The following is a 27,619-nucleotide window of genomic DNA, read 5'->3' as shown; positions in this document are numbered from 1 at the left end:
CAGGTTTTAAGAGGACTTTATTAAATCTGACACTGACTAATTGGACTGTGTGCAATTAAAAAAAGAACCGATAATTGAGTATTCAACAAAGGATTGTTCACTGATAGCACTTTTTTTTATTTCTGCATTTTTACAGATCTACAGTTCTGCAAATACAATGTTTGAATAAGACATTATTCTTCCCAGCTTACGCCCACACTTCATGAGATTACTGCAGTTGGGAAATGTCACATTGCTTCTCCTGGTAGAAGAGCCACAGGAACCACTGAAATACAAAAAAACCCAGCCCTGCCTATACACTTTCCTAGCTGAAAATATTTGTGTAGGCAGACTGGGTGTCTCACTGTTTTACACCTTCTTACTTACAACTTAAATTGCTATACAAATACAGTAGAGACTTTTATGCAGCCTATCAGATTCACTACTGTAGGATCCCCCCAAAAAAAGCTGATCTGGAAAAAACAGTGCACTTTGTAGAGATCTCTTCCGAGATAGAGTAGGTCACTACTTGCATACGGGATGTTTTAAACTTCACCTTCAGACATACAAAAATAGTTTGGTTTAGATACTTTCTCTGTCGCAAATTTAAATATCTCCTTTATTTTTAGAAGAGTGCACTGTACTATTTACCTTCAGGCTCAGTAACAGATCTGTTATGACTGACTTGATGGTTATGTTCCTAATGGGACACCTAAACGTCACTGAAAGTACCGCTCCTTGTTTCCTAGAGAAACTTCCTGAAGTTCCTCTTAAGACACAAGATGGGATAAGAGTTTATTGGGGCTTTGTCCTTATTTACTGCTGAAGATCAGTTTCTTCTTTAAGTCTTCGTAAGAGAGAGTCTTTTTTAAAGCTGATTTCAACTATACCAAGCATGCTGAAAAGTACAATATAAATCATTTTACTTTGTTTTGCTTTTCATTCCCTTGCTGATAGATGTTAACTGGCATCCTCAGGTTCAGTGAACTCAGTAACTTGCTCAGTCTGAGCTTTCTGTATTTTTCAGATGGGACACACCTGCTCCTTCCACCTTCCGCTCCTGCTCTTGCTGAGGGAGACATCTCCAAATGGCTCTTTCACTTGGATTTCAGTAAGTCTTCCCATTCAACACTGGACTCACTATTTTTAGGAATTGCTGGAAACATTGACTGCATTTTAGTTCGGAATTCTTTCATCTGTAAAAGAGATTAAAAAATAAAATCAGTTAACTCTTAATAAGCAGCAAATACAGTTGCACCATGAACCCTGGGCTTATTCCACAAAATAAACTGTGTGAGGAAAAGAAGAGGTAAAAAGAATTTAGAAGTAACAGAAAATTAAGAAAGTGTTCAATTAACAAAGTGAAAAAAATTATGAAGGGACCCACAACAATCCCCCCTCTTAAAGCACCACACTGGGGTGCCTCATTTGGACCACTTGACTGAATGATTCACCGCTGCTATATGAACTACTATATCACACACATTTAAGATGTTTTTGTTTGAAGGAAAATTACATCCACAGAACATGCCTATATTTTGACTGCAGTGACTTTTTCTACACTTGAAACAGATTAAAGGCCCAATAGGTCTGTTCAAGGATTTTACAACAAGGATTAAAGAAAAAATACTGGTCAGCTCTGACAAGTTAGGTTTATCCCACCATAGGGACAGAGGTGACAAAACAAAGACTCCTTCAAATTTATACATTAGTAGGAAGGAAAACAAGATTCATAACCATATATAGCACCAAGCTTTTCTATCACTGTTGTTAAATTAAAATGTTGTGAAAGAGGAAGCTTGCGAGTTTTATATTATGGGTATCAATACATTAATACCAATTGCTAAATCTATATTTATGATAAACATTTTATCAGCAATGTCTGATTCGATAGTCCTGGCAGGCCAGAATGGAGATTTAATTTCTTTAAAAATCACTTCTGTTTGAAGGTAATATTTAGATTTAGCGGCTTGCTTTCTTCCAAGATTTTTACATATATTTTGACATAGAATATATTTTTAAAGGATAGGCATGGAAAAATCAAATCAGTGAAAATCCTGCTACACAAACAGCAGGATGTACAGGGGAGGTTTTGGACTGCTATTTTAGGAAGCTCTACATAATCTATGACATTCACGCAGACAAGACAGGATGTGCTATTCAAGCACTGGATGCAGTGACCTCTTGAAGACCAAATGCTGTCTCAGGCAGTATGCTCCACGGAGAGGTTCCAGGAAATCTAGATATTCTAAACAGCCGCACAGGCATCTTCTCTAATATGCCTACATTTTGTGTGTTATGGGTCATCAGGTTTTTTTACAAATACCTTTGGGCCATTTCTCTTCAAGTCCTTCTGCGTATGAATAATTCTGACAAATAACTGCTACTTCTTCAGAGAAATGTTGCTGGAATGGAATTATTCAAGTTACAGCTGATACAAGGAATGAAACAATTTACCAAGAAATTATCAATCCTTTGCTAAGACAATAACTAACTATGATGGATGAATGCATTTTAGAACTCAAGTTTTTGTGTCAAAATTCCTGGATACTGATAATAAAGTAAAAATACTTGTTATATAAAGTAGGAGGAAAATTCAGAGCCAAGTTATCCTTTTTGTTTTATCCTGATTGTGTTATTATGTAAAAGCTAATTCACTAAAGTCTGCTTTATATTTTATTCTGATCAGATAGCTGTTTCGATTAATTATTTGTTCGTTTTTTTAAAATCTTGGCATTCACCCACAATTGTTCCTAAACTAGTATTTTTGCTTCTTATTTAAAACTGAAAAGGTCTCATAGACAATATTTCAAAGAACAATCAACACCAGTATCAGAGCTGATGTAGGGGAACAGCCCAAATTATATTAAACAACTGCTGACAATTAAATACAAGTATGTAAGGTAGGAAATGCTTTAGGAGCTTTGGCTTAGCTGATTTTTCCAGTCCTCTGTAATTATCTTTCCCCAGTTCTCTGATGTGCAGAAAGTATTAAATCTACATAGCATTTTTTACTTCCTAAAGAGTGAACCAACTCTTGTACTCTTTCATCTCACTCTGGGTATTATCTGGGTGTTTGGTAACACAGGAATGGTCAGATCCTAACCTGATGTAAACTGCTGTAGCTCAGTTGGTGTAACTGGAAATAAAACATTTTAGACCTGCTAATGTTCTGCTGCAATGAGGACTTTTTGGCTGTTTCTAAACTCAGACTTTTAAATTCCTTTTAGTGCCAAATTTAAACGACGCACTCATAAGCCCTACAGGACACCTCCATTACTCTGCTGAAGACACACAAAACCAAAGGGAAATTAAAAGCAGTTATATAAAGCCTCCAAAAAGAGGATGATGGGTGAGGGAGACATTCAGAAGACTACAGTGCTTCCCCACTCTAACAGCTACCTTATAATTACTAACATGCCAAACCCTAACCCTCAAATGCAAAAAGCAATCTGTCTGGGAAATAAAACACTACAGCTCTGTTCTGAAAGAAAAAAGGTATTTATTTAGAAAGTACTAAAACACTGCTAGCAGCTGTAGATTTAAGAATATTCAGATTTTTCTCCCCTTAGAATGCTAATTTGTATTCAGCAGGTAAAACTAACTCATTTCCCAGAAAAGCAATTTTTCCTTAACACATGGACCAAATCTGAAATATTCAATGTCTTTCTTCTGCTTTTAAGACTCCCTGAGAAATTTCCTCAGCCTTGCCTTCTGAGATTTTGATGCTTATTTGTAAAACCACTTTGCAAGTGATGCCAGACTCAATGTCTCACTTACCACTTCCTCTCTCACCAGCACCTATGCCCTTTTCCCCAAGCCCCCTCTGCACAAAAATAGTTTTTCATTGCAGTTACAACTTTGTCCATGTTTTATATTTTTCCACAAACTTTCTTCCTTTGTGTTTCCTGGACAGCGAGCTATTTTAATAAATCATAATGCCAAGCTGATGAGCACGGTACTTTGTCTTCTCAATGCCATGCTTTAGGTTGACAGCTATTTGAGGACATTATCTACAGCGACTGGCATGGGCCTCGCTAACACATAATGTCTTCACAGTATGTCCAAACGGGGCCAATTTCTTCACAATACAAATGTCACTGCTACTAACTCTTACTAGAAGTTTTCATTTCTATATAACTTAAAAGATACCGCGCCCTATTATTTCTCTCCACAACAGTTTTTGAGTTCTCACTGGTAACACATTACACAACGTAACTCGTACTAGTCACAGACTTCCATTTTCCCTGCCTCCCTCTCCTCCAGTAAGAAAGTGCAGTACAGTATTTCATTAGGGCTTTGATCTGGACTTCTAAGGTATCTCCCCTTTCTCTTCTGTTCCACTAATAACACCAGCTTCGGAGTTTCCTCCTCCACTTCCACATTTGTGCTTGCTGCTCTCCTGAACGTACTTCCAATTCCTGGCCACTGTCCTCCCTGCACTCAGCGCTCCTCTAAAGCTCACCGGCCACACTGCCGAAAAGCATGGAGAAGACTGAAAAATAACTATTCTCTGCTGTATTGGAAACTGTATACAGTCGTAAATAACCATGGAAACCACATCCAAAGTTCCTATCCCTTCTCTCCTAGTGACAATGTCAGCCTGCTTATGAACTGTTCCAGTACCAAATTTTAGGCTGCGACTTCTTTCAGTCAGAGACTATCAGCTCAATATCCTGGGCGTTGGCTGGCCAAACTCTATTTAATACATTTATATATTTAGGACTAAATTGGGCCTCCAAAGTAACTCACGCTGGCCTTGGGGTTGTTCTTGCTTGCATTTGATTGACAGTATCGTACCAGGCCCATTGCAACTTTAGCGGATCCTTGTAGTGAAGGTAATATCTGTTCACTACACATGTAAATTAGCTGTCCTTCAACGAACTGGGCTTACCAGTGTCCAGTCACCTCCTGCAGGGCCAAGAGCTTTATGTGAAGATGACAAATCTAGCCTTATGTTCTATTACTACTGCACGCTTGAGGTGCAAGAATTGGGACCTTGTCTTTACCTCAGGGGACAAGTGTACTTCTTGATGAGGGAAATGCTGCAATTAGAAATCCGTGTCTTGCCTTGCTTTTTATTCTTAGTAGGCATGCCACTCGGCGGGGGGGTGTCTCTTCTCCGCACTCTCCCTCCCTGGAAATCTTCTGTATTTCCTCCAGATTCCACAATACACATGCCAGTGGTCTCAAATCAAAAGGCATTAATTTAATTATGAAAGCTAATGTGCTATGTACTAAGTACTGGAATGTTTTGAAATAATTCATTGAAGTGGCTGCCTCTTTATTATTGTCAGCCACACTGACACTGGGGTACTCGGTTCAACTGTGATAATGTCTTCAATTAATAGTGCAGTAAACTGAGCACTAAAAGCTGAATGTATTTTACCTCTTTCTGCTGCCTTCAGTATCACAGGCCACTCTCTCAACTGCTGCTTCTGAACCTAGTGGCACATGAACAATTTGTAACACATTTCTTGATTTAACGTTCCAGCATGCTCTGCTCCTGGAGGCAACGCTCTGAAGTGAATTTCACTCAAGTGAATTTTATACTTTTCATCACAGATATTGCAAAGCTTGATGCTGTTTTTTCCTGCCAAATAAATTACAGTAACTGTTCCACCTCTGACTGTCAGGCTTCTTTCTAAATGGATATCATCTACCTTACTGCATTAAATAATGTGTAATAGCTACAGATCACTGTTATTTTCTTATCTTAACCTAATGATCCTGCCTCAGGTGGCAAAAATATGGGGACCTAAAAGCATCTTCCATTTAATAATCTCTTCTTAATGTACATCATTGACAGAATGTCACACAAAAATTGGGATAGCACTATTACTGAGAGCACTTACGTGGCCGTTCATATTTAAATTAATGGAAGAGGGGCTAAAAGAGTCTATCTGAATCCTAGAATGAAAGTTTCACGAAGAAATGTTCTCTTTAATGTCTGACATTCGTAATAGGCCAACCCAGATTCTAGGAATTATTAGTCCCCTATTTTAGTGCTCGTACCAGTAAGAACTGCTTACATTAGCTTCCAAGTGAAATGAGGTTAGACGCCCTGAGCTGCAATATCGACTGGCAGCAGAATATAGCATGTATATGCCCTGTGGTCTCCTCAGCCACCCTTCGTTTCACAAGGCATAAAGATGACGCAGGCTGCCCTGGATTTAAGAGCATCAGAGAGGATTGTTCTTGCCATCTTTTCCCAAATCTTAAAATGATTGCTGTTGCCCTTGTTAGCAAATGCTTACCAAGGTCCACATACAGAAATAGCAAGTTATTTGCAGAAAATGGCAAGCGCTGAGCCCTTACAGTACTTGAAGAGCAGAGCAGCCTGCCTGCTGGCTGAAGGTGATTCTCTGATACTCACTGTAAAATGGGGCATTCACTGCGGGTCGCCCTGTGCCAGCTTGCACGCTGACCTCCAAAATCAGCATGGACTATAGAGCCCTTGTTCACATTCTCAGACCTTACACTTCATTGGCAAAGGCACTGTGAATGTTCGGATTATTCAGAACTAAGGCCTATGAAAATAGCCCTCAGAGGGTCAATCCTGGCAGTATACATCCTAATAGTTAACTCTCTTACGCTGTAGGGTCATAGTGCACTGTTCACAACCTGTTTGCTGTTTCCAGCATTTCAGGCTTGCATAGAGAAAAGCTGCAGCAGAATTTTGTCAAACCATCTAGAGAAGCCAAGAGTTTATATTAACCCCCTACGCCATGGAGACTTACACACATGCTTAACCTTATGTAGTGTTAAGTACTCTCTTGGAAATCAGAGGGCCATTTACAATGCCTAAAATTAAACACATAGAATCATGGAATCATAGAATATCTCAAGTTGGAAGGGACCCATAAGGATCATTGAGTCCAGTTCCCTGCTCCTTGCAGGACTACCGTAAATGCGTATTGCTCAACTTTAAAATTAGATTTACTTGTTCTGCAGTGTGGCAGTATTTTCCAGAAACCCACCTCTGCAAATCCTGTGTAATTGGATAAAACACAGCCTGTGCTTTTTAAAAGAAAAATAACATGAAAATAACCTAAGTGAACTTTACAGGGAGAGGGGAAGAGGATCATCACGGTTTAGAACGAAGCCGTCACAGTTCCCAAGCCATTATATTATGTAGCAGCCTCCCACGGCTGCTACATATTCCCTCTCAAATTACTGGTGAACTACTGAGAGCTGTCACAAGGGTCAGGCTGTCTCTCTTCCAATGACTGGGTCACATGAAGAGATAAAACACATGAAATACTTTTCTCATGTTACTTTTCCAAGCGTGCAGCAGCCATGTCACTCAAGAAATGACTGCATCTCACAAACGAGAAGATAGGCGGTCGACATCACAAACATGTTTTACTAGCCCGACTTTGGCTGGTTTAATTTCTGTGTGAATGTTACTTAGCTCCCAAAAGTGGGATTGTTAACTGGTAGCCTGAAAGTATCTTTCTATAGGTCTATCGCACAAGGAAGAAGATGCCATTTCAGTAGAAAAGCCTAAAGAAAACAAAACTGTTCTAGTTTAAGGCTAGGTTATTTTGAATACAAAAAAAAAAGGAAGTGGTTAGCTAATGATGATCAATGGGAAAGACAGCTAATAATTCATATACACCCAGACAGCAATTTTGTAAACCACAATATGGTAAAAAAAGGCAGCTTCCTTGGGTTCAGAGATATAGGAGTATCCTTCAAAATTTTATACATTTCTATGTTGATCTTTCTGAAATAAAACACCAGGGACTTAATTCTTTGTAGTAGATGATACCTCAAAGTAGACTAATTCAGCATCTTATTCTCAAGCCTATTCTCTTTGATTTCTGTGATGCTGCATCAGGCTTCAAAATAAAAGTAACGGTACAAAATTTGGATTAAACCACCTTGTTACAAAAGCCTTTCATGCCATGCAGAAAAAATTGAGTGAAATACTTTTGAAATCACTGAGGAACATGCCATTTATTTCTGCAGAATCTTCCTTACAGATCTGGGTGCCTGGAAAGGACATCCACATGATTAGGCTATTAAGGTGCGTTAGTCATTACTCCTTAGTCACCCTGGGCAATTTGAAAAATTCATATTGAAGTAATTTAAAATTTAAAATAGTTAAATATCTAAATTTATAAAGCAAGTTAGTTAATGGCCCCAAAAATCTCAGGATGAGCATCCCAACTCTGTAAGCTCTTCTGCGCTGTAATTTGGATTTCTGAATTAAAGTAAAAACATGAATTGTCTGCAAGCAGGTGGCTCCTAAAAAGGGCAACCTGAGTATTTTTTTTCCTCTATATGTCCAGGAATTCATGATATGTATCATCCACAAGTGAGATTCATGGCTGGGAAAAGAGCCAGCACAAACCCAAAACTCTTCAGTGACACATAAGCCTCGACGCCATGACCGGGGCTGAATTCTGTGCAGGAAACCTGACAGAGCCAGCGTGACACCCAGAGCCAGGCAACGTCAGCTGGGTGCCTCCAGGCAAGCAGAGCAGCGGGGTCCTGGACCACAGAAGGGCAAGACAAGCATGGCTATACCAGCACACTTAACGAAGCACAGGAGGATCTCATGCAACCAAGACATAGCACAAATAATTCACACCTATGAGATAAGCTTTTATTCAGATTTTAGTTGTTCACGTATAGTTCAGTTATGTGCAGCTGAGAAGTGGATCAATCCACTCATCCACTTAAGGTGATGTGGAACTGCTCCACAGAGGCAATTTCAGATCAAAGGCTGAACTTTTTTTTCGTTCTTCTAGTTTCTTAACAGGCTGGTGGCAGCCAACAGCTACGAGTCTCTTGCAAGACACAGCAGAGTAATTCCTCAAGACAGCTACAGTTACAGCCTCCCCATATTTTTGAAGTACTTACTTACAGCTGTCCCTATTCAAAAAGCAGATGTAGCAGCTTTCCAGTAGGAAAATGATGATCATATTCCTTGAATAAGCATTCTGCCTTATCAAGTTTACAGTGAAGTTCATAGGTTACTTTTTTTTTACTCCTTGGATAAAATACTAGCAGTACATATGTGTGGAGGCAGCTCTTCTCCACACCAAACTAATGAGGCAATATAAGCAGTGCAGAAAAACGCTGTATAAACAGGAGGAGGAAGTGCTAACTTGTACCGGCACTCCATCTTCTTTCCAAGAGCTTGAATTTAAATAAGTATTCAGGAAATAAAAGAACATTAAAAGAACTGGACAGATTTTATTTATATTGAAATATATGATCATGAAATAGCAAGGAAAAGATATGTCTATTAATGGCAAGATGTTTTTATTTATGGTAAGAAATAGAAGCTTCATGAATAATACTTAGGTGAGGATTAAATACAACTCTAATTAAAAACTCATAACAATAAAAAAATCTAGGAAGACTCTAGAGTGATTCTAGGAGACCTACTGCTGTTACAGCAACCTTTGTTCATTTACGCAATAGCATAGAAGTTTCAGCCACTGCAATATGCCCATACTTGGTTGAGACCTATAGATCTTAGTGCTATTTACAGATGCCAAGCCAAATAGTTTTTGAAGATTATGCCTCCATGTTCTCATTTTATTTCTTAAATTAATCCATTCTTAAAGCCAATACTCCTTTGTATTTTTACTGTACCTACAACTATAGTCTCACAACATTATATCAAATATGTCTCAAAACAAGCGAGGGAATGTTAATGTTATTATTTTTATGCTTAAAATGGTGATTTAGAGGATTTAGATTTCCTCTAGAGCAATGCAGCCTGCCTAGGAAATGTCCTTACCAACAAAACCACAGCAAACATATAGTCTCTGTATTGCTTTTAATTGTTTTAGATGTCTCTTCACAGCTGTGCAATTGTTTTAGACTGTTAATATTTTAAAAGTTAAGATCCATGAAAACGAGGATATTTCATTAGGAGTCACCATAAAAATAGTAAACTAATATTTTATAACTATATTAGTCACAAATTACTAGGCAATTCTTCTCACTATTTTTCCACCTTTCCATGGAACAGATGTGGAAGCAACAATCAGAATCTCACAAACCTACATATGAATCATCCTGGCCCTTTTCCTATGGGAGGAAGAATGCTTTTATTTCTGAGGAAATAAAACCTAATTTATTGAGGGTACGACGAACAAAAGGGCTTTTAAAACATAATTTATCTTGTTTCTTAATTGTTGCATGCTTCAGTCTACAAGGGCTGAGGGTATTGTTCTGCTTTTAAAAGAAGGCTCACAATAGCTGATTGGCTTAAAAAAAAAAGAAAAAAAAAGAACACTGCGCGTTCATAGGTCTGTTTTAATACCTCTCAAATATTCTATAGCTTATTTAAAACAAGGGTTTACAACTCAACTGTAATTTCCAGAAAATTGTGAAACTAACATTTTTCCAAGCCACAAAAAGGTGTGGTGGATCATAACACCTGTATAATAGGTAAATAAAATAAGAAATATTTCGTTTTTTGAAACTTCCACAAAAATACTCATTTAGGTCAACTGTAAAAACAGGGGATTTAAGATAATTTTGAATTTTTTACATTCAAAAATTTTTACTGAGTGAAACACCATTTATTCTTCAATTGAAAATTTAAAACTTCATCGAGCATTTCATATGGAGAATGTTGAAATAAGATGTTTGAACTCCTATGCAACTTTAAAAAAAAATGATAAATTGGTCAAACTCATTCTTTTATACAAAATTTGTTTCAATACTTCTGTTTTGCATGAGGAAACAGCCAGCCCACTGCACCAGGAGGAGGCAGGTACAGGGTTCTGAGGTTGCAAGCCATGATGTGGAAGCTGTTAAAAAGCAAATATACTTGTTAAAAAAGGTGGTGCCATTTTGTTCCAAGCCAGATATCAATTGTTAAGCCTGTGTTTATCATTGCACATGTCCTTCTATTTTGTCAAGTGCCTGAGAGAGGAAGGCTGTGAGTGTGTCTGGGTGAGCCCCGGGTTCAGATCAGGAGTGCTCTTTGGAAGCAAATCTCCCAGTTGTCCGTGGGCATCAGTTTGTGTACTGCTGAACAGTCTCAAAATGCATGAACTGGGTGTCTTTAGGGTGACACAAAACTGAAGATGCATTCTAGGAGCACACGTAACATACTCTGGCTGCAAACAGGCATTCAAGCCACGGGGCAGGGCCAGGTTTTAAGGCCAGTCAGTCCAAATTTTAAAATCCCCTGGAATGGTTGTAGATGTCAGGTCCTCAGACCCCGATTGCTTCAGTGCCCTGATGCTGCTGGTTGATGATCCTTGCTAATACAGACAGAGCTTCTATGCCTGGAGATAATCAAAGGTGGACTGATCTCAAATATTTTCCTAAGAGATTGCAGGAGGCAAGTTAAAAAAGTCTGTTACTGAAGGCTGGTTATTTTCTGCAAAAGGTACAATATAAAACTAGATAACCACATCTCCTAGGTTCTGAAAATGAAGATTTCTCTTTTACATTATAGAAAAATAGAACTTAAACCATTATCAAACCAAGTCCTCAGTGATCCATCACTTCTCCATTTAGGGATAAGAGTTGACTGAGATTTAGTATGGTTTATTACTTACCAACCTGCCCTCAGATTACAACAGCGGTAACTGCAGTCAGGGGATATTAACAGCCCGACCTGAGACAGCATAAAATCTTTTATATCCCTTACCAAGATATAAAGATCAGTTACTTACTCTCACCCCTGGGTTTTCATGCTGGCATAAAAAGCAGCAGTCTGTAAAGCTGCAGGGAACCACCTTTAACAATAAAGCCATTTAAGAGCTGGAAGTAGGCATTGTCACAGCACTGTTTTAAGAACCAATAAACCACAAAGATTAAATAAAAATCTGATATCACCAAATCTGGCACATCACCTCAGTGTCTGGAACAGATTTTAGCAACAACTTGCTTCTACAGCAAACACAGGCTGTCTCAGAAGGTGTAAGGACGAGGCATCCTGAACCGTGGCTTCAGTTTCCTTCCAGGACACAAACTGCTGAGCAATCACGACGCTGCTTCAGAATGACGGACACAGATTAATTACAGCAATTACAACTCATCAAGGGAATATCGCGCCAGTTTGCTCTTGTCTTTTCATCTCTGACTTTGTAAGTGATGACAAGATAATTTAAACAGTCACAAAGCTTCGAGCAATACATATTTTTATCAATCGCTCACTGTCCCATTGATAATTCATGCTCATAGGAAACACGTCCCCGAACATTAAAAATCACAGCGTTTTGGCAACGACACCCAACTGAAACCACTCCTCCGGGCTGTAGCGAACGGCACCACCCTTTGCCGCTTCTGCAGTGCTGGTTTAAACAAACGGGTCGTGAGGAGACGAGTAAAACCCTCCTTCCCTCCGTGTGAAAAACGGCGGGCGCCGCGCGCCGGTGCCGCGATTCCCGCCGGCGCCAGCAGGTGTCGCTGCGGCGCAGCAGGGCCCCGCCCCGCCCCGCCGGGCACAACCGGCTTTGCCCCGGGGGAAACAACCGACCGGCGCTTGGCAGCTGAGGGAAACGATACAGGCTTACCCCGACACACACCGCTACAAACCACAAATCATAGCCCTGCTGTTCTAGTTCTACCCTCTCAGGTGTGCGGGAGGCACCCACTGCCTCTTCCCATCGGTGCAAGTACGCTGACAACAGATTTAGTGGGTATGCCGGCGTAAATATTAGGACAATTCAGTCACACCAATGGAATAGTCCATCGTTTCAAATCAGTGCATGGCTAACGTGAGCGGAGTTCAAAGCATAAAGAGCTCTGAGCATGTTGTCCGCTGTGCTTCTCCAAATTCACCAAAGAGCACAAGCTCTGGTGTGCACAAACTTCAGCCATCATCGCAGGCTGGCCACTCAGGAGTGAAACTGCTCAACTGCTCATAGAATGTCCTGAGTTGGAAGGGACCCACAAGGATCATCAAATCCAACTCCTGTCCCTGCACAGGACAGCCCCAAAATTCACACCATGTGTCTGAGGGCATTGTCCAAACACTTCTTGAATATCATCAGGCTTGGTGCTGTGACTGCCTCCCTGGGGAGCCTGTTCCAGTGCTCCACCACCCTCCAGGTGAAGAACCTCTTCCTAACATCCAACCTAAACCATCCCGGCACATCTTCCTGTCATTCCCTCAAGTCCTATTGTTGGTCACCGGAAAGAAGAGATCAGCGCCTGCCCCTCCTCGTCCTCTTGTGAGGAAGCTGCAGACCACAATGAGGTCTCCCCTCAGTCTCCTCTTCTCCAGGCTGAACAAACCAAGTGACTTTAGCCACTCCTCATGTAGTTTCTCTACACCCTTCACGAACTTCATGGCCCTCCTTTGGACACTCTCTAGTAACTTTATAACCTTAATATACTGTGGCATCCAAAACTGCGCACAGCACTCGAGGTGAGGCCGTGCCAGCACAGAGCAGAGCAGGACAATCACCTCCCTCAACTGGCTGCAATGCAGGGCTTGATGCACCCCGAGACAGGGTTGGCCCTCTTGGCTGCCAGGGTACACTGTTGGCTCACATCCAACTTGCCATGAAATAGATTTCCTGGCCAAGCCAGCTACACTTCGAGATCTCCTAGGTCTCTTATTCCTTTTGGTGTGATTCCTGCCAACCCATCACGTCTGATTTTCCACTGTGACTTCTTGTATTTTACTCCTGGAGACAACACGACGCATTAAACAGCACTTAGCAACTGAGTTTTACTTGACTTGGAACTCCCCTCCAAACTCTTCAAGTGAAGGGAAGCCCTTTAGTTGTTAAGATCCCACCAAGATAGTCACAGGGACAGAGCTGGCAATAGATTTGAAAAAGCGCTGGAGGTAACATACTCCAATGTGCGACAGACGCAGCTTTCTTGTTTGCTAAATGAAAAATCTACATTGTTTGTAAATGAAACAATCAATTTTATTATGCTTAACAATGTAATATCTATATTAAAAAGATATATTATATAATATAGTCTTAAGAGACTATGTCAGCTGTCAGTAGCATTATCAATATTACCAGCAGCTCTTAAACAAAAGAAGCTGTGGCCCAGCAAGGCTGGATCACTAATTAACAGGTCCGAAAGGCAGCTGGTTAGTGTTAAAGGCAGTAAGGTGAAGAGGACGGGGCAGAACTTCTCTTTGTCTAGCTGCCAAAGCTTTAGTTATTAAGTTCACACAAATTCCTGGCATGAAAATGAGTCAAGCCTCAGGTCACATATAGCATAGTACTTTCAGAGGCAAAAGTCTGCCTTAAGTTCATAGTTTTCAAATCTTGACACCTGATGCTGGGTTTGAAACTGTAACTTGAACTTCTGCAGGTTCTGGGAACTTGCGTGTACTACAGAGCAGCTGAACTAGCAGCACTCAACCGCAGTGAAGACTCAAGACGTTTTTATTCAGAAAAATCTGTGAGAATATATTTTTAAGATGTTTAACTGAAATTAAAATATTAATTTGAAAATGTTGAGCATAGTGTAAAATCTATGGTGCCTTCCATGGTCTGAGCAGTTTATGTGGAAAGAAACTTTATTTCACTCAGCGATAACTTCAGTAAATAGTTTCCCACAAATTAAACTTTATTTTTGTGGCTACCTAATAATTATTAGACACAACATATGCATCTAATATGTGTTTTTAAAAATAAGTATTTTAACTGACTGTTCATCTAGTATCTCTGCTTACAATAGCAATTAAGATTTTTCAAGAGTATGACCATGTTCCCCTGAAATAGGAAAATAAACAGGCCCCTCTTAAAATGAGCGTATGTTTAGGAGTCCAGAAATAATATTGTACCAGCCATCTTATTTAAACCCTTATTTAATCTCAACTGTTCAGGAAAAATATATTTAAGCACAAAAAATCTTTCAACAGTGAGTGTTAAGTTAAAGTAATATGCAAAAAGCGTCAACAGCAATCAAAAATCACAGGTTAATTATTCCAGGTTATTTTATTCGAGAACTATATTTTTAATGCTAATGAACCTCCTCTCATCACAATATTTAATTTTTAACACACTTCTGCTTTTGTACCTCCAGCAATTTTAAATAGGTATCTATTTGATTTTAACAGATTTATAGTGTAACAGGAAAAAAAAGTGTGACACGAAATTTAAAAATGCTGATTTTGGATTCTGCAGTAACGAATAGCACTGTTGTACATGTTTCCTTTTGCAGTGGGAATTTAGAAGCCAACAGTGAACGCAATAAATATGTCAGTGGAGAGCAGGGAGAGAGCTGTTCAAAATCATGCGCAGACACAGTCTCTTGACAGAAATCTGCTTCCTTCAGTGTCTGCAGTTCTCACTGTGCAATACAGTGAAACACAAGCACACCATAACTGAAACTAATACCAACAGGCATTTGCAAGAGCCTCTTAGGATACAGTTTCCCCCACTTCCTTTCAACACTACCACAACACAGAATATAATAAGGTGCAGCTTTCTGACTACGAATGCTCAGCAAGTCTCTAAAATGCCTGCACTGTGCTGTACGCTTCTGACACAAGAGCTACTGCTGTCGGGTAGCCAGAAGCCCCCATCAGACCCTGTACACATCCTGGGGACTGGCCGTCTCAAGCTCATGTGGTTGCTCCTTGTCAGGCAGTCCCAAGGAAAGCAGCCTCACAAGGAAAGCAGGCAACTGTGGGTCTAGGCCAGTACTTCTCAAGGAAGTAAAAATTAAGCTTATGGAGAAACAGATACCATAAACTGCAGACTAGGGTCAGAGTCTGCTGTCCTTTCAGCAGGACCAGAAGTACTCTGACAGAATGAAAATAAGAATTGGCAGCAGAGTCTGAAATGAGTACTTTTGGCTGATGATGTAACTGACAGTAAACTGAGCGGACGGTTGTAACTCAGCATGCAGAGAGTATGAACTGGTACGTCCATTCTTCCTCCCCCTTCTCTGCCATTCCACTATAGTTTCCCAAGGACAACTTGAGTTTAAAGAAAATTAGATGTCTCCTGCGTCCTGCTATGCTTTTTTGGTGTTCTGCCTCCCATTACTGGCTCCTTTTGAGAATCAAGATTGGAAACTAAGGAATAAGGGATTGTGTAGTGCTGTATGTTGGGAACCAAATCTTGACCAGAGAATACATCAGCAGAGTAGACAAGAAGTGAGAACTTGAATAAAGATATTAACTAGAACAGTACTGGGATGGAGCAGTATCTTCTTCTTTTTAGTTTTGGGAGACGCTTTGCTGAATATATAAATAATTGGCCTTAGAAGGTAAAGGTAGTCTGTTTGTTCCAGTCCTAAAGAGCATGCAGACAGTTCTGCCAAACTTGTAGCTGCAGGGGACTCTTAAGTCATGGTTCATTACTAGGGGCAAACAAAAATGCTTACATGAACTTTAGCGTTCACACTCCACACTCTTGAAACTCTGGAACATAAGCAACTTACTAAATATAGCCTTAGCCCCTTGGGACATACAGATGCTTCCCACGGTTTTTTTTTGCCTTGACATGGCATGTCATGGACCACTGCTCTACTGCACATAAAACTCAATCTTCTGCCCTCTTGTCCCTTCCAGAAATGCACTAGAAAGCAAGCTGGTTTCTTCTGAGTTTTTCTTATGTCCCCAGCGTCCTGATGCAAAAAATGGAACTTGGATAAATAAATGGATTGCTCTAAAGATAGGATTCAGGGGATAGCCTTCAATTCAATAAGCAAAGGATATAGAAAGTTTGCAGCTACTATTTTGGTCTCTAAATTAGAACGCTGGCTCTTTTGTGAAGAATCTGAAACATCTGTGCAAATAAACATGAGCAGGACAAAACTGTTCCTCCCCCAAAATCATCTCCTCCCACAACATCCCGTTTTTTTGCAGATGTAAGAAAGCTTTCCCTGTGTGCACACACTCTGATTAGCCACTCTATGTGTGGTGAATGAAAGTGTAACTCCTAGGCTGAAGCAGTATAGAGAAACCACCCAAAGATGCATTACCCAAGGAAAGATATGGTATTTGAGGGGATCATACTTGCCACTCACACTGTGCACACCCAGGGCCTTCCAGATGGCAAAACTGAGCAATCCAACTCCGCACCATGCATAGAGTGAGCCCCATCCTAGGGCTCGTAAGGCCAGTGACGAACCACTCTCTGGTAACGCAGCTGTGGCAGTAATCCCCTAGAAACAGAAATAAAGTGATCAAGAAAAAATGAACGATAATTGGAAGAAATATGACCTAAAGAAGTTAACTTACTGATCTAGAATTTTTCCTGACTTGCCAGCTCTACTAGTGTGGCAACAGAAACTGTTACAGCTGCCAGCAGACCCAAAGAGCCAAGCAAGGGGGTGGATGAGCTGCCTTCCCACCAGGAGCAGCTTTCATGGTTGCCTGTACCACCTGGGGATGATTTTTATTACCCAGAAATGCTGAAGTCAACTGTTTCATGGGCACAAGAATCCAACACTCAGTTATCCCACCAGTCAAAATACAAAAGTGAATCAAAATTAGTCACAAGCCCTTAGGCCAGGGACATCGGAACATAATAATTGTACATCATTGACTTTGGTACTCCTTGGGGCATTAAGGGTGGTGGGCAACCATTGGCCTACAGGTCTTTATCTGCATTCCTGAAACAGCAGATAATGAAGCTGGAGGAACCTGAGTAGCTTTCAGCGTGATACAGAGAGGCTATAACAGTGACTGAGACTGATTTCAAGGGGCTGCAACTATAAGGAGCTCTGGAAACTATTTAGGAAAATTTTGTGAAGAGCAGACAACAACACTGAATTCATCCCCCTCCAGAGTTCAAGTGGCAACACAGAAAAAATGCTCTGCGGTTTCCATACTCCTCATTTTTGTCAGAAACCAGAGTAGGTGGTTTAAACCACTTGTTAAGATACTGCTGCACAAGAGTCTGCCATGAGACGTGTCCTGAAAACACAAAACTGTCACTTAGAAAAGCCACCTCAAGACAAGAAGAAAGGAGCCTCAGCCATGATGGGGTCCCAACCACGATGAAACCTTCTCTGTTGCAGCACATAAATGCACATTGCAGCTACCAAGGGCATAAGCCCCACCGTTAGCCAGCTGTTCTCACCTCACAACGCCCACCTTAGTGTATCTATTTTGTATAGGACAGCTTCAATCTGTGTAGCCCACAACAGCAGTAAGACAGACATAATCCTCCTGCTCGTAGTGGTAAATGTCAGCAAGAGGGCTTGGCTTTTTCCCCCCAAAGGATCACTCTTCAATTCTTCACATGGAAACATAGATTTCAGATGGTAACTGTTAAAGACCGGCATCTATGGTCCTTATACAACTGAACAGTCCTACTTACTTACTGGGTATCTCAGGGAAAAAGAAACAATTACTGCTCAGAGGTAAACATAAATGAGACTGCAGGTACACAAATATATTCAATAAAGAATTACTTCATTTATAGCCTTAAATACTGAAAAGTGAAATTAACTTGCAGAAGGATCAGAAGAATTTTCCTCCAAAACATGCCAAAGAGCTGCACTTTTCTATTCATCACAAAAAGTCGGGGGAAAAAATCTTTTGTGTTCTTGCTTTAAAAATACTTATTTTTTTTAAAAAAAGGTTCTCTTTCTTCTTTCATACAATTAAACATATGTGGTATCTGTCACTATGGTATTTGGTCAGCGAAACAGCACCAGTAGTTTTTTCCTCTTCACTGTGTATTTACTGAAATGTTAAAACAATCTTCAGACAGTCCTCAGCATTAATGCTTTTCCTTAAGATTTAGCTGTAGGCACAGTTATCCAAGGGCAAATACACACTTGCAAAGGGCACAAGCAAAATATATCTTCATCCTTATTTATTCTGGTTTGGACATCCCAAAGTGGAAGCTGTTCACTTAACAATGCTCTGTAAGCATACACATAACATGCACACATAATGAAGTGCAGAGATCTCTAGTCACACTATTATACCAGGTCCTATTATCTCCTTACCACAGCTAGTGAACTTTCATAACTCTTCCAGTAGACTGCTCTGAGTAGATTTAAAACACTGATGATTACTTTTGACATTTTTCCTGCTTCCATAGTCTAACCATATACAATAACATGCAGAAAAATTTCTCCCATTTGGAAGATGGGAAATGAAGGGACGAAAATATCCTCTACACAGAATCTTTGAATAGGAGTCATTATCTGTGAAAACTGCTGGCCAAAAAAACCCAAAAAGAACCCAAAACACCTGAATACTATTTAAATGCTTGATTGCCCCAGAAAAATAGTAGTCAATGGAAACAATTGATCTGGCTTTACTGACAGCAGTCAAACAGTGTTCAGTTCCAGGCTGATTCCTCAGGGTATTAAGGACAGTTAAGGATTTCTGTAAACAAGACAGTTTCTTATATGATTACCACATATGCTGTTCAGAGCATCAAGAAAGCTGATTAATGAAGTGCTAAAATATTGAAAAAGGCAGCAGTAGCAAGGAAAAAAAAGATGTGACCAGCAAAAGAATATTTTTAAGAGAACTGAGTTTTATTCACAAACCTGTTACTCTAGGCACAGATTGTTTTCATTTCTGCTCCTATATTTGTTTTAAAAAGCAACTCTTTAATTTAAAACAATAAGGTATTAAACAATACTTGAGTCTTTCTAAAAACTGGACCAGGAAAATATGGGGTAGAATTAGCTGATTTGGTTACCAAAATATATGTTTCATATTTAATTATTTTTTTTCTGGAAAATACAAGCAGAAAGCGGGAGGAGAAACTATGTTGTTTTCAGACACAGGCCTCAATCCTGTAACTATCTCCTTGTGAATAAGTGTGTCTGAAAGGAAGCAGGGCCTAAAATCAATGGTGTGCTCAGTTGTTTTGGTTGATTGCAGTCAGGGTGTTCACTGTTTTGTATGACCTAACCCATTGCAAAATTAAACACCTGGATAAATGCTGGTAAAACCGGACACTCACCACAAGGAGGCTGCTGCATTGAATTTCAACACCCCCTCAATCATTTCTTCACTGAAGGTCTCTGCAGTGGCTCACCACTAAAGAGGATTATGTAATCTCAGTTTCAAGTCAGTTTGGGTGCTGGTCCTCAAACGCTTACACTTACTTCAGTACCATGGAGGAGGTACAGTAGGTACAGTCTCTTGCCAGTAATGTTGATGCTACTCTACAAGAGTAGGGCCTCATGGAAGACTGAATTCAGTCATGAAGCCATGATGCTGTGGTGCTACAGCTTCCCCTCTAAATTGCTATTTTTTCCTCCCATAAAACTATTTAAATCTGTCCCAGGCTGCATTATGTTTGCTTCCTGTTTCTGCCTGACTTGCATATCACCATTTCACTGCCACAGAACCTGGCACAAGCCAGCAAAGATGCTGAAAGAATAGGTCTTGCATTTCTGAGGATCAATTCTCATTCCTTCGGACCCTCCCCTAAGCTTGTGCCAGCACAGTCACCGCAGTCCTGTGGTAAAGGGGATCAGAAGGCTGATTTGGACAAAATCAGTCTTGACAAAAGCTAATGCAGAAAATAAAAATTAACCAGTATCATCTCACTAACCCAGCAGCACAAGTTTTGGTGCCTTTACAGGGGCAGGAATGAATTGCCAGAAACTAAGGGCTGGTAGGATTGATTCTTTCAACAGCAACACTGGCTGATGTTCACTTAAAGTACCTGTCAAACTACGGCCTCACCTTAACATGGATAGAAATAATATTTAGGCATCGAACATCTACGGATGCAATCATCTGTAGTTATTCATAGTTACGTTTTTGTTATTATACATGATGTGTTATTGAAAATTACTTGCAGTAAGTCACTATCAATTTAAGTAAGAGTGCTACTGCAGAACTGCTTACCTCACTGGTACTGCAGAGAGCCTCTACAGACAGTTAAGACATCCTCAAAGTCCAGCCTTCCCTTTTTGAAATTGCTCACCTACAAGTCCCTTGACAAAAAACCACCTTTCTACACTTTGCCATATTTAAGTTGAGGGGCTCAGGAATCACAGATTTTTGCTAGCAAACTGTGGTAATTCATTTGCACAGTTAGTAGCAGATACAGGTTTTCAGCAAAAATAAAATGGTATGTATCTCTTGGTGCCATTTCCAGCATATATATTCTCGGATGTCAATGCAACGTCACTCTTGATAAATTTCACACTGATAACAAGACAGCTCAGACAGCCAAAAATACGCATGAGCTGGAAAAAAAGCAGCCCGCAGGAAAAAGGAAGTTGTTTTTGTTTTTTTTAAAAAAATGTTAAAAAAGAGAGAAAACTTCTGTATTGTAATATATTTCTATAACTTCTGAAATAACTTCTCCTGGACTTTTCTATTTTGTCTATTTCAAAAAAAGAAACCTGTGTTTATTGTTGCTGAAAAGGTAATGAATGAGTTATGCCACAGCAGCCTACAGAGGAAGACAGGACGGCAAAGGAAGGATCTCTTGCTCTTTGACCACAAAAAGAAGATTGTGAGTGATCAGAGACAAAGGCTCCGACAGAAAGTGCACCGGAAGAGGTATTTTTCTCTTGATCTGCATTGTTATTGAATTAATATTTTAAAAATAAACAGAACTTATCAGTTCCCAGCTCCCTAAAAACTTCTATAATATATGTTGTATTGTAAGGGCTTGGTAGAGATGTGACTGATCAATTTTAAGGGACTATTTTTGACATTTTTGGTAGTAACAAGGCATTAGTGAGGAAAAACGCATTCTTCAATTAAATATACTGTATTACAGATTAATATACCAACATGGTACAATTGCTGGCTTTGCTCTGCAATTTTTTTCTCCAGAATGCTCAGGTGGAGCCTGTAAGTAATTGTACAAGATCAGATTATTTTTGGCCATCAGATCTCAATAGTACCATGCCACTACTCACTCTCATCGGTCCCCTTACATGGTGGGAAGGGAGTAGCAAGCTTAAATTTTGACTAAATTATTTCACTTACATATTCCATAGCTTACAGGCCTTCTACCTCCTCATTCCCGTCCTTATTGCAGTTACTTTGCTTCCCGATTCACTGTAGCGCTGTGAGACCGCATGGTGAGTTGGATCACTGAGGTGAAACAGGCTCATGACTTAAGTGTGTTCATATCACAGAATCAAAACAGATCATCAATTATATTCCATTATATAGCAGCAGTACAATTCCAGCAAACAGTGTCAGCTTTCTGTATCTCAACTAATCTCAAGTACTAAAGAATTCAGCAGTGCCAACTCTGAATTGATTTTTAAATCAATCCTACGCCTATTGACTTCAATTAAGTCTAGTGCTCTTACCATCAACTTTGTACAGCCAAACTCCGCATACACCAACATTTCTATAAAGCATTTGATGCATTCTTATTTCCTGCATATCACAATTACAAAATAGTTTAAAAGGAACAAACCTTACTGAACCAGTCTGGGTTCTTCTTTTTTGTCATAGCAAGCGTAGTGCCAAAACCTGCTATCATTCCTGCTGTAGCAACGGTACCTAGAAAAATTCCACCTGCCAAGAAAAGTTGAAGAAATAAAAATTAAGATTTTGTTTCTTATAGGGAGGGGAAAAAAAACCAAAACCAAACCTGTTCTGAAGATAAAGCCTGAAAAATTAAGATCTGTCAGCACATGCTGAAAGGAAAGGCCCCATTGTCTACATTATTTACATTAACTCAATATGGCAAGAAAGCAAGAAAAAAATATCTTGAAATAGAGCATTTTGAAAATTAATGGTAAGTATATGTATTTTCAAGCCACACACATACACAAAAATCATTTAAATCCCAGGATGCCTTTTTACTCTACTTTGAAATTTCTCTCACTAGGCTACTAAAATCGTCTTGTTCTATGGCTATGCCTTACCCTTCCCTAACAGAAAGATGTAACTATTTTTGTTGCATCACTTGTTAGTTCAAATGGCCACCTGAAAATCCACCAGGACCTCTGAAGACCACTCCATAAGCAACAGCTGTTCTTCAGCTTTCTTCATTTTATGTTCTAATGCTCTATTTAAAAAAAGAAAATGACACTAGCAGGAAGCTTTCCCAAGAGAGGAAGCACTCCCCAATTTCCAGTTCTTTCAGAGTGTTTCCTAAGTCACTCAGGGTCCCTTGATCCCTTCTAGTTCTTGCAAAGGCACACATAGCCATACCTGCCCACTTTTAAGAAAAAGGCTTGTTACAAAGACTGAGGGCACTGTACAAAACCATCTGATTCATACTAAAATTAAAAAATTTCAGGGGGTTACAAGCTCTTCCCTTGCAACTGTTGATATCCAGCCTGTTTTCCCTTTCCTAATACCAGTTAGGTCGTTAAAAAACTGGCCTGAAGAGGAAGTAAAAAGCAAAAGGTGATTATGTTAGGTCTCACTTGGAAAAAAGTTAACTATCCCATCACTGTGATGGGGAAGTTTGCTGTACTCGTGTCAATGAAATCTACAAAGTATCTCTTCTGCCTGGGAGTAGGAAAACCTCACATGCTGCCCCAACTTTGCATGCCCACTACATTTTACATTTCAAGAGCTACTAACCATCATACCCCCGACTTCAGAAATAATAAATTAACTTCTCCACAGAGGAGGAGCTCGACGCGTGGCCTCCTCGGGAGGGGCAGGCAACCACCGCAAGGGGCAGGCGAAGCGTGTGGCGTTACGGATCAGTGCCCCTACACTGGCACGGCTCTCACAGACCCCGCTCCCTTGCGCCCTCCCGACAGCGGGCTGCCCGCCTTCCCCGGCACCCTGCGGCCGGGCGGGAGAGCGGGACGGCCCCGACCTCCGCCGGGGGATGCCGGCAGCCCGGCCATAACCCGCACCGGCCGCCGCTCCCCCACTGGCTCCCACCCCTCAGGGCGCCCCGGCGGGGCTGGGGCTGGGCGCGGAGCTCCCCCCGCCGCCCACAGTGGGGATCCCGCCCAGCAGCGAGCGGCGGGGCGGCCCGCGCCGTGCCCCGAGGCGCCGTGCCCCGGTGGATGCGGGGCGACGGGCACCGCCACCGCTGCAAGGGAGTGCAAAGGCGGACGGCGCTGTAGGGACTTCCTCCCTGCGTCCCGCAGCCTCGGCCAAGGCCACCCCCAAACGCCTCGGCTCCTCCCGCGGACGAGAGGCCACGGACACGCTGTCCTGCCGGCCGCCACCCGCCGCCTCCGCCCTCTCTGCGGCACAGGCCGGGAGGGGCGACGGGGCTGCCGCAGCCGCTGCTGCTCGTCCCTGACCCGTGCGGGCAAAGGAGGGGAGGAAAGGAGCTTTCTGCACCTTTGATTAAGAAGAGTTTGTCCTGGGACGCCGCCGCAGGGCTCCCGGCCCCCCGCGGCAGAAGCAGCCCGTGCCCGGGCTCCAGCGGAGCCGCCGCCGCTGCCCCCGCCTGGGCGTCCCCGCCGGCAGCCGCCCCCATGGCCCAGGGCGCGGGAGCAGGAGGAGGAGGCGGCAGCTGCGGGCCGCAACCCGGAAGGAAACGGAGCTGGGCCGGGACACGCAGCCGCCCTTCCTTCTCCTCCTCCTCCTCCTCAGCCGCCCGTTCGGGCGGGGGGCAGCCGCCAGGCCGCGGCCCGGGGCGGGCGTGAGCCGCTGAAGCACGTCCTCGGGCCCCGGGGGCTTTCCCTCGCCGGTGGCGCCGTGGTGTGGCGCTGCCGGCCGCCCCCGCAGCAGCCGCCGGAGGCGCCGCCGGTGACCTCGGAGCAGGGAAACTTGGCAAAAGTTGTCAACGCCTCTTTCAAATCGTGTCTTTTGTAGCAGGCACATAAGGGGGTTTTTGTTTAAGTCTGCGGGGCAGATAGCGTCATGGCCTTTGCTACGTGAAACGGGAGAAATTCTTACTTCCCATTAATTTTACTAAGCTATATTTTGACTAATGGTATTGCTCTAAAGTACGTGGGTTTTTTTCAAAATTCTCATTACCCCCACATTACGTTAACAGTTGTTCATACACACCTAAACTCTGTCTGAATGGAGTCAAAGTAACGCCGTGAGAACCATACGTGCCTGTTTTCTTTCATGTCTGCACCACAGTAATTCTCGGTTGCTGATAGATATCAGTTGCTGTACCGTTGCCTATCGCTCTGCTGAATGTGTGCCTTTATCAAAGGGTATGCTAACGTACCACAATTCAGTACAGGCAGGTGGAGGATATTGTTATTTATAACACTCGGTAACAGCAAGCAAAGAATGTGAATAAGTCCAAAACAAGTGTTTCTTCCCCAGCTTCCTTCTTTGTACCTTTTTATCATCACTTATAGTCTGTATCTAAGGGTCTAATTATAGGGGCTTGGGTTGCTAGGCAAAAAATTAGTATTTTGGGAAACTTCCTGTTCACGGTATTTCTGAAAACCAATCCAAAACTGTCCCCTAATAGTCCATGTACTGTGTCAGTTAAACGAAATTTTACACAGTTAAGAAGCAGTTACTGCAAAAGAAGTGGCATTATGTCTGCTGTATAGCTGACCCGTCATCACTAAGTGCATTTTTGTAACCTGGACAGTGCCTAAATGACTTCTAGTCTTCTTCCCTCCTTTGGAAAAAGGAAAGGGAAGAGGGAAAAATCCTGTGCGTGTTTTAGAATAGCATTAGAATTTGCCACAAATAATAATAAAACCTCTGGTAAAAGTTCTATATTTTTATTTTATCATATACTATTATTTTATATTATACGTTTGTTTATATAATAATTTCATAATATAGATAATATATATTATAAATAAATAATATTTATAGTATAATTTTCTATTATAGGTTTAAATTTAAAAAAAAAAGTCCTGGAAAAGCTTAGATAAAGGTGGTCTTACAAAAACTGCACAGTGACAATAGTAGAAGAGAAAATGACTTTTTATCTTCATGCTAAAGAGTATATGATATTTAAATGTTAGTATGCATAAAACTAAACCAGCAGCATACATGTCATTTTGATTGTAAATTTTGTCAAGATCACCATTGCATCTGCTAGAAGAACCCTTGAACTGTGAGTGATAATAACCTATTTTTCGTGCCTTTGATGATAAAATCCCAGATTTTCTTCTCAGGATAGTCTTTTGAGTTCACATCAATCAAGACACCACTTTCTTTCAAATCTTCTCCAGAACTAGGAAGAAAGAGAAGAGAAAAGGTATAACGATATTATTTAATCCTGGTTTGAACAATGCCAAGGCCCATCTTTCAGAGAGTCAGATAAGATCTGTCTCTATTAATCTTTCAGAGAGACTTAAAGTAGGGCACAAAACCCATGAAATCCACTCTGCCTTACTGAATAACTTAAAATTCTTAGTGTTGTAAAATAAAATGTCCTGGTTTAAAAAAAAAAAAGAGATGTTCAGGAGAATTGTGTCCATTTAGATTACAATATTAATCTCTCCTTGTTATATACTTGAATATAATAGAATGCTTTCTCTCCTTTCGTGTATGCCTCACCCAAGAGCCTTACATTTTCTGTCATTATTCCTTTTCTGTTGCTGTTACGATGCAGAGGCAAGCGTACTGACCTGCATATGGCTACTCCGAATTAACCAGTTATCTTTTCCTAAAATTCTGTTACCGTTTTCTAAAAGTGGACACATTTTTGTTTGAAAGACAGGTTTTGATGATTCTATATCAGATATCCAAATCTTCATAAAATGAGGGCATGAATATCTATCTGCAAATAAGTAAGTTATATAGGAGATAGCAGAGTTGAAAAAGACATTACTTTTACTCATTTAATTTGACCAGAGGTCTGAGCTCTCGTAGCTCTGAGTTTGGACAAAGCAACTGTAGTTGCATGACCAGGTCGAGGCACTGTGTGCACATTTACTTTCTGTCGAGGTTTGCAATAGCCAGGATGCCCTGAGTTTCACAGCCGTCATGGATGGTGGGCTTCCTTCAGTGGTCTTCCTGTTTTATTACAAAAAATTTGGTGAGCCAAAAGCAGACAGTGAGAAGCAACCAAAGTTGTCAGCTTCAAAGTACGTGTAATTGTTCACCTGTGATTCTGAAGTTACCATTAGGATTTCTACGTCGACCCCTGGGTTTTAATGAAAAATTGGTAACACGGTGCCCCTCTCATGGAAGCTCATAAAATTGTACAGTATTGGTGAGGGAGAAGTGTGGAAGGAGAATAAGCCAGAGCACAAGGACAAAAAGAAATTTTAAAAAAATACAAAAGAAACAAGTTTGCATAAATATATTCCCTAGGAGATTTTTATAATCTTTGTGAATGCATGGTATTCCTGCTAATAAGCAGCTCTATCAACAAATAAAAGCACAGTGTGCAAACTTCTTAACATAATGCTGTGAAATATTTCAGTCCTGGCCTGCGTTCCTCCTGCTCCTCTTCTGTGAAGGACTGCGCAGTGATACCTGGCCATCTCCACTGAAGGCGAGTTTCACTTGAGGATCAAGCTTGCAGTTTAGGTCTTCAGAGGAGAAGGAGCTAGTTTAAAAATGGACTGGGACATAATAAATGCAGTAATCTGATATATTCGCTAAATTATCTGTCTGATTTTATATATCCAAAACAGTCTTGAGTGCCACTGCAAAAAAAGTCAGCAGCTGAGGCACAGGATCCTGCTTGGAGTTTGAAAAACCAATGCAAAACAGGGGAGGTTGATTTGAATACTGGTTAAACTGACATGTTCAGTAACAGAACTGGATTATGTAAAAGAATTTGGGGAAGAGCCAGACACTGGTTTTGGAAAGAGAGAAAATGCAGCAGTTGAGCTACTCTCCAGTTCTCAGGAGAGCTGAGCTTTGCTCTCTGCCTGACTTGCTGGGGTCATTTCCTGTATTTATGGAAGCTTTGAT

General features: G+C 41.0%; 1 protein-coding gene across 3 annotated transcripts; it reads right to left on the bottom strand.

Moving 5' to 3' along the window:
* Positions 1–24,399, bottom strand: TMEM242 (transmembrane protein 242). 3 transcript variants are annotated; one of them, XM_075087863.1, is made up of 4 exons: positions 24,107–24,399; positions 22,263–22,363; positions 16,918–17,055; positions 1–1,175 (listed from the first exon to the last, which is right to left on the bottom strand). In XM_075087863.1, exons 1-4 carry the CDS (start codon positions 24,243–24,245, stop codon positions 1,077–1,079), a joined length of 477 nt encoding a protein of 158 aa, XP_074943964.1. In that variant the 5' UTR covers positions 24,246–24,399; the 3' UTR covers positions 1–1,076. The 3 variants fall into 3 exon arrangements, with proteins under 3 accessions (XP_074943964.1, XP_074943963.1, XP_074943962.1); XM_075087862.1 differs by having other exon boundaries at positions 16,907–17,055; positions 24,107–24,322; XM_075087861.1 differs by lacking the exon at positions 1–1,175 and adding an exon at positions 13,494–16,248 and having other exon boundaries at positions 16,907–17,055; positions 24,107–24,322.
* Positions 24,400–27,619: the final 3,220 nt, after the last annotated feature.

The sequence above is a fragment of the Phalacrocorax aristotelis genome, chromosome 3 (assembly GCF_949628215.1).
Source record: "Phalacrocorax aristotelis chromosome 3, bGulAri2.1, whole genome shotgun sequence".
NCBI lineage: Eukaryota > Metazoa > Chordata > Aves > Suliformes > Phalacrocoracidae > Phalacrocorax > Phalacrocorax aristotelis.
Note: the sequence above shows the minus strand (reverse complement) of the source record. Positions and strands in the feature narration are given on the sequence as shown.

Bases quoted from the DNA above. Each gene is read 5' to 3' on its own strand.
- TMEM242 (XM_075087863.1), bottom strand. From the start codon at position 24,245: ATGGGGGCGGCTGCCGGCGGGGACGCCCAGGCGGGGGCAGCGGCGGCG. The intron at 17,056-22,262 runs GTTTGTTCCTTT...TTCTGTTTCTAG, and splicing joins ACCCAGACTGGTTCAGTAAG to GGGATTACTGCCACAGCTGC. The intron at 1,176-16,917 runs GTGAGTGGCAAG...TCTCTTTTACAG, and splicing joins AGGCCCTGGGTGTGCACAGT to ATGAAAGAATTCCGAACTAA.